The following is a 7,207-nucleotide window of genomic DNA, read 5'->3' on the forward strand; positions in this document are numbered from 1 at the left end:
GGTGGTAATGGGGCACATGCATGGGGTGGGGATGGCCTCGGGGTAGTTACAGGAGGAGGAAAGCGCTTGGGTGAGAGGGAGCGTGGCCTGTCGTGAGGACCGGGCTCCTCTGGGCCCACAGGACAGAGAGCCCCTGGAGAGGAGCTGAGAGCAGAAGCAGAGCTGGGACCGCCCGCAGAGGGTGTCTGCAGCAGCGCCCCAACCATCCCTGACTGCCAGCTGGCCTGGAGCCAGGTAGCCTTTCAGTTGCTGAGGGTGACGGTGATGGGAGCCCTGCTCTGCAAAAAGGGGCTTTTCCTGAAGGGCCGCATTTGGGTTTATCCCGAGGAGGCTTTGGCGTGGGAGGGCACTCACTTTGTGTCTTTGGGATCTGACTAGTGCGGAAGACTGGAGGGAGCTTGGGGCCCTGACCCCACATAGGTTTCCACAGCTGCTGAGGGAAGGTTGGGGTCTGGGGGAATGACAAGGCACCCTCTAAGGTGCTCATAGGTGGGGAGCCTGTAGGTGCCCATTCAAACAGGGAATCCAATGGGAAGTCCAAGTCTGCTGGACCCAGGGAGCCTGCAGGAGGGAAAGGGAAGCGGGGTGGGGCAGTACAGAAACTGGTCACTGCTGAACATCCACAGATCCCATGGGGTGGGTGCAGGCCCGAGTCGGGGTGAGGGAACTGGTGCAGTCTCTCACTGCCATGTGCCACCTATAGAGAGAGGCAGTGCTTAACCAACCCAGAGTCAGAGGCAGCAGCCCCAACCAAAGCACAGCTAAACCCACTGCCTGACGTCAGTGCTGACTCACGGGGACCCTGTCCAGAGTATCTGAAGCTGAAGCTGAAGGGGAGCAGACAGCCTCATCTTTTCCTACCGGAGTATTTGAGCTCCAGCCATTTAACGGTCTGAAATCATCACCCACTCCGCAGGGGAAAGACAAGGCTTCCACACCCAAGAAGTGTATGCTCTTGGAAAACCCACAGGGCCGGGCGGCCCCACTTGGCCCTGTGAGAGTCAGAGTCAACTCAGGGCAGTGGGTTTGGGTTTGCTTCTTGGTTTACCCTGGTGGGTGGTTAGCGGCCTGACGTCCCTCCGCCGCCACAGCACCTCCCAGAGTTGTTTCTGTGGTTAGGTGCCATCAAGTCCGTCCGGCTCATAGTGACTTCGTGCACAACAGGACCAGAACCAAACGCCGCCGGGGCCTGCGCCGTCCTCCCAGTTGTCGTTTCTGAGCCCACTGCTGCAGCCCCCATGTCCCATCTCATGAAGGGTCTTTCTCAGTACTCCTCCACGTGACCAAGGATGCTGCCCTTCTCCAGGGACTGGTCTCACATGATGGTATATTCGAAGTACTCGCCTGAGTCATGCCATCCTTGTCTCTAAGGAGCATTCCGGCTGTACTTTTTCCAAGACAGATTTGCTGGCTCTTTGGGCAGACCCTGTAATTGCAATACTCTTCACCAGCACCACAGTTCAAGTGATCGATTCTTCCTTGGTCATTCTTATCCGGCGCCCAACGAACGGTAGGGTTGTTCAGATCTGCCCTTACTAGTCGTAGCCAGAGGGCTACAAGACATGTGATTGCAGAGAAGAGGGCCAGTCCTCTGTGCTAGAGAGGGGACCGCCTTCTCCCCTTTCTTTTCCTTTTAGATGTGGGAGCTCAGGCTGTGTGGGGAGGGGGGGGGTCTTAAAAAATGTGAGTATTTCTCTAGAATCATGTTTCCAGGCTGTATATCTTTATGGGTGCAGACAGCCTCAACTTTCTCCTCTGGAGTAGCCAGTGGACTTGAACCACTGACCTTGCAGTTAGCCGTCATCCAACACCGCAGCCTTAAGTCTGAGGCAAAGTTCTCGGGACCTCTGACAAACAGGTCTGCTTGCAGCCCCAGGTTAACCTTTCCAGAGGCCGTGTATTAGGTGCAGAGCAGGCGGGATGGTAAGTTTGGTGGTTGGCATTGACTCCACGGCAGTGAGTTTGGATTTTTATAACATCTGACACCAGCTTGTTTTTGGTTTCCTATTACTTTAAGCCCCCAACACGCAGGTGATTTACAGGGAAGCTAATAGGGTTGAAAATGAAAACCAGTACCCTTTATCAAGCCATGGGGCTATTTCCCTCTACCCTGCTTTAGCGTTTCTGTGGAAACGTGCCCCCAGGCCGAGGTGTGCCTGACGCTGTGTCTTCCTCCCTCTGCAGGCCTTGAACCGGGGCATCGCTGCTGTAAAGGAGGATGCCGTGGAGATGCTGGCCAGCTACGGGCTGGCCTACTCCCTGATGAAGTTCTTCACGGGGCCCATGAGCGACTTTAAGAACGTGGGCCTGGTGTTCGTGAACAGCAAGCGCGACAGGACCAAGGCCGTGCTGTGCATGGTGGTGGCCGGAGCCATCGCCGCAGTCTTCCACACGCTGATAGGTGAGGGGGCCGCCCGTCCCTGCAGCTTGCTTACGTGCCCCAGGGGAGTGGAAAGATCACGGAATGTTTCCATGCGCTTCTCAAAGCCCCCTCTGATGTGTGGTTCGTTCATCACTCTCTGACGATCCCCGTGAAGGCTCTGGGATGGAAAGCAGGGAGGTTGGGGTCCTCACTCAAGAAAACCCTCTGGGCAGCTGGAGCACAGTGTCTCATGCCCAACGGGATGCTTTCATTAACAAGCAATGGGGTCGCATTCAGTAACTTCCCAGGAGTTCAGCTGGAACAGAGCTAGTTAAGTCTAGGCAGTGTCCATGCCCTGAGACTCCAGGTGTGCATGTGGACGAGAACCTAGGGTCTGCATGGCTGGGACCTTTCAGAAGCAGATCACCAGGCCGGACCTCCTTGCAAAACACGCAGGCCCACTGCCATCGCGGCGTTGCTGACTCAATGACCCTCGGGGACAGGGCAGAACCACCCCTGTGGGTTTATGAGACCCCTAGTTTTGAACTGCTGACCTTGCAGCCCAACTCTTAACCCATTATGCCATCAGGCTTCTGAGCCCCCTCTTGGTGGGTTCATACCCACCCACCTTCCGGTTGGTAGCCAAACTCTTGCCTTTGGTGCTTGCCTCTCCCCAGGGCCTCAGTATCACATTTCATTCCGAATGTGATACTGTGACGGGAGTTCCGGGGAACAGCAGGGGGCCTATCAATGTTGGGTGCCTGAGCTACAGGTTAGCAAGTCTCTCCAAGTCTGGAGGGCCTTTTCCTGGGCAGGGGGTTAGGGGTTGGGGGTTCACCTGCTTTCCTTGGCATTGCCTCCCTGGCATAATAAGGGGGCTCAGTTCTGCCCACCCCAGTGACATGGAACACTGCAAACAACACCGAAGGGTGACGCTGTCTGTGGGGCCCCTGAATGTCCTCAGTGAGGACCGGAGCCCACATCACCCTGGTCGCCCGCCAACGCCAGCCTGTGTGTACTCACCCAGCGCAAATCCAAAAGTCAACAGGGCAGGGCCTTGCGGTTCAGCCTTGGAGTTCTGTGCCAAGAACACGTGGGCTGGACCGTGCTTCCAGATCGCCACACACTCCACCCAAGTGTGGGTATTGATCACTTAATTGGTGCCGAGAACTTCAGGAGGGGAGTGGGGATGAGGGCAGGGATCGGAGAGAGATGCCAGCCCTGCCCTGGGTATCTGCCCCAATGGTAACTTAGGGACCAAGGTTTGTGCAAGTAGCTACTATGTGAAGGAAACTTCTGCGACTGATCTGGGCCATTTTCAATGAGAGGAAATGCCATATATATATTTATGTGTGTGTATATATTATGAATAGAGCATGTATAATATATAACATGTTATACACATACGATATATATGCTAGATGTACATTTGATATACACACACACACACACATCCCATATATAAGTAAAATAAGGGGCTCGTCTTAAGGTAAATGAGTTTCCCTATGTTTCTGTTCTTTGCATTGGGCTTCCACACACATCCAGCGCTCCCCGTTTTAGCTGTGCTGGATTACAGCTTTGAGATTAATACCCGATCCCGGGCAGCCGGTCATCAGATGAGACAAGCCGAGTGTCTTGTGTCCTTGAGCCTATTGTGAGGAAAGGGCTGCTCAGCCAGAATCCATCATCATCTCACAAGCGCAATCTCATTTTTGTCCATCTTAAAACTTAATACTAAAATCTTCCCTTTAAACCGCAAAGGTTCTACCACCCAGCTAGATTTTGTTAAAAAAAATTATATATACACACACACACACACACACACACACACACACACACATACACATATACATAGTTTTGGTCCATTTTTACATTTCTTTCATTATACTGCCTTCTCTACTCCCCACAAAAAAGTTTTGGCTGTTTTGTTTTTAATTCCCCTACAATTACCAAGAAAGCATGTACCCTTTCTCTTGAGCACAGAACACGGAAATCTTAATAGTTCTCCTCTAAGCATTTGTCAGTGCCTTTCCATTTTCCACTGCTCTCTTGCTCTCTGGCGCCTGTTGTCTCAGGTGACACACACACCACACACACCCCAGACCCTAAATTTGCCCTGGGAGCTTGTCTGAAATCCCTGGGTGATGCAAACCGTTTGCACTCAACTGCTAGTGTAATGATTCAGCTCTACCTCAGAAAGGCCTGGCTAACTGCCTTCCCACGGACCCGAGGGGGCATTTCTACCCTGTCACCTTTGGGGATCGACTCGATGGCAGCAGGTGTGTTTCGGGTGTGCCTTTCCTATGTGCTTGTCTTGTCCATTTTGTGTTTCCCATTGTCTTAGCCTCGGGCAGTAGAGGGGCAAAACCAATAGCTGCAGTTAGGGAGAGCGCGTGTCTGTGTGTGTGCCTCTAGAGGGCAGGGCGGCGCGGGTGCTGAGACTGCGAGGCAGAGAGACCCAGAGGCAGGCTGAGGGCTGGAGAGAGAGTTGGTTACTGGCCGAGGAGAGGTGTTGCTGTGAACCAGCGACAGTGTCTTTACTGATCTGCTACCTTCCCTCCTAAACCCTTATCACCTTGAACATGGTCTGTGAGTTCTGGGTAGCCCTTGCAATGAAATATCAAACCCAGCAGAAAAAGGAAAGTGTCAAGGGGAGGTCAAGAAAGGTGGCATGTGCTGCCTGTCTCGCCACTGCCTGATGGCAAAGGCTTTGCCTGGCCAGAAGACATCTTCTCTTCTTCCCAATGGATCCCAAGTTGCTCAGGTGTGGCCCCCGGGGCATCTTCTCAGGTACAGAAACCATAGCTATAGACTTTGCATTTCCTTGAGCCAGTCACGTCCATCACCCCTTCCGGACAGTGTCCGTAAGCAGGCTGGGCCGTCCGCCCACAGGGCCCAGCACACAAAACTTCTGTGGGTTCCGAGCTCCTACAGGGCGCAGTGGAAGTCATCTCTCGAGTTTTTCTGTTTGCCACTCTCCTCAACAAACACTTCCATTATTCACGGATTACAAAGCAGCCCTTCAAAGGTGAACAGTCCATTGGATAGAAGTTAAACCTACAAGAATGTAGGCCATGAAGGCAGTTTTCCAGTAAAATCTCAGCTTGTTACTGGGTAAGAAAGCCCCCCAGGACTGGGGCTTTAAGACAACAGGCATTTCTTTTGCACCCCATCAGGGGTCAGCCAGGTGCCTCTGTGGAAATTGGCTGGGTTCCTGGCTCTGGGGTCAGCTGGGGATCAGGTGGTAGCTGTGCCAGTCTTGGAGGGCTCTCGGTGGCAGCTGTTGGCTGACTGTAGGCTGGTCTGGTTGGCCACTGTCCGGGTGAGATTACCCAGTCAGCAAGGTAAGCACGGGCTTACTTGTGCTTGCTTGCTAACCCGGAGTGATCCATTTCCATTTTCCCATTACATCAAAGATCCCATCTCGAGGTCTGGCTGCTGTCTGTCTGTCTCCCAGCCTCTTTTCACACTTACAATCTCTTGACAGGGACAGAGACCCCAGTAAGGCAGGTAAGCACAGGTTGCTTCGTGCTTCTTTCCAAACTGTAATGAACATTCTCACTTTTTTCACCACATCCTCAAGGCATGTGAGAGGGTCCACTACACACATTGGTACGGAAGCACAAAGCAGCCCGTGCTTACCTGGCTAGCTGGGCAGCCCTGGCATGGCTGGGACCACTGAGCCCCTATCCCTTCCCCACAGTCTCTCATCCATCTCAACACTGTGCCCGCCCGGGAAAGACAGTGGAGGAGTCCGAGTTCTAAGTGGTCCACCAGCAGTCCCGCACATGCCGCTGACCAAAACAAATCACCGGCCAGCTGGCTTCCAGAGAACAGAAAGATGCCAACTCCTGCCTGGAGGGGCAGTCAGAGAGCAGGGAGGAGGGAAGATCAGTCCGTCCGAGTGGCTGCGGCAGGGGATTCCGTCAACACCGAGAACACCCCTGCCAGCTTGGTGCTTGGGCACCGGGCCTTGGTGCTCCGGTGTGACTGCATGCCCTTGTGAGAAGCAGGTGACAGGCAGTGAAACATTACCAGCCCCGCCCGCCCGTGCCTTGATGGCCAGGAGCAGGATTTGTGCTCCTGTTGGGGGTCCTCGTGTCGGTCCCCTACAGGATGTCTGGAGTCTGGGAGCCTTATGTGCTACAGCCCTTTCCTGGAGAGTCCAGCCGACAGAGGCTCGTTGCAGAGTGCAGCTGAGTGGCAGCATGAGTCTGTGCCCCTGCCCCCCTGCGGGGCTCACTGCCACACTGCCTGACGCCATTCCACACGTATTTGCAGAAGTGAATGAATCATGACCTCTCGGCCCCGTGTAAGCACACACGCTTTGGAACGGATACATTTCCTGGTGTGGCATGACCTGCTTGTATGGAAAATCTAAGAGACAGTAGAATGGATCTGTGAGGAAGCCGCGATAGAGCTGGACATAGCTGACCTCCTGGCTTCTCCATCACCACGAGGCAGAGGTCAGACCTGCCTCTACCTCTGTCTGTCCAGACCCCTAACGTTCCTGTTGGTGCTCTGCTTCTGTGGCGGGTTTGATAAGTCATTGCAAGGACCACACAGAACACACCGGCAATTGTGCGGATCGGTCAGAAAGGACACTCACTGGTCCACAGCAACACCTCTCCTCAGCCAGTAACCAAGCCTCTCTCCAGCCCTCAGCCTCTCAGCCCCTCTTGCCTTCGTGAGCCAGAAGCCCACTGCTGTGCCTCACAGTCTCACGGTCTCAGTGCCGCTCTTCTGCTCAGTCCCATGGTCTCCCTGCTGCATGCAGCCTCTGGTCTCAGTGCCGCTCCTCTGCTCAGTCCCATGGTCTCCCTGCTGCATGCAGCCTCTGGTCTC

The 7,207-nt window shown here is 54.2% G+C and overlaps 1 protein-coding gene across 1 annotated transcript in view; it reads left to right on the forward strand.

The window, feature by feature from the left end:
• Positions 1–2,175: 2,175 nt before the first annotated feature.
• ANKH (ANKH inorganic pyrophosphate transport regulator) overlaps positions 2,176–7,207 on the forward strand; it is a gene marked incomplete at its 5' end in the record, with an annotated part of 45,237 nt that continues 40,205 nt past the window's right edge. Inside the window, one exon of the mRNA XM_030888945.2 lies at positions 2,176–2,401. Coding sequence (XP_030744805.2) covers positions 2,176–2,401 — 226 coding nt within the window. The remainder of the gene's footprint in view (positions 2,402–7,207) is intronic.

The sequence above is a fragment of the Echinops telfairi genome, unplaced genomic scaffold (assembly GCF_000313985.2).
Source record: "Echinops telfairi isolate 266 unplaced genomic scaffold, ASM31398v2 ScPeMD7_7469;HRSCAF=8507_1, whole genome shotgun sequence".
NCBI lineage: Eukaryota > Metazoa > Chordata > Mammalia > Afrosoricida > Tenrecidae > Echinops > Echinops telfairi.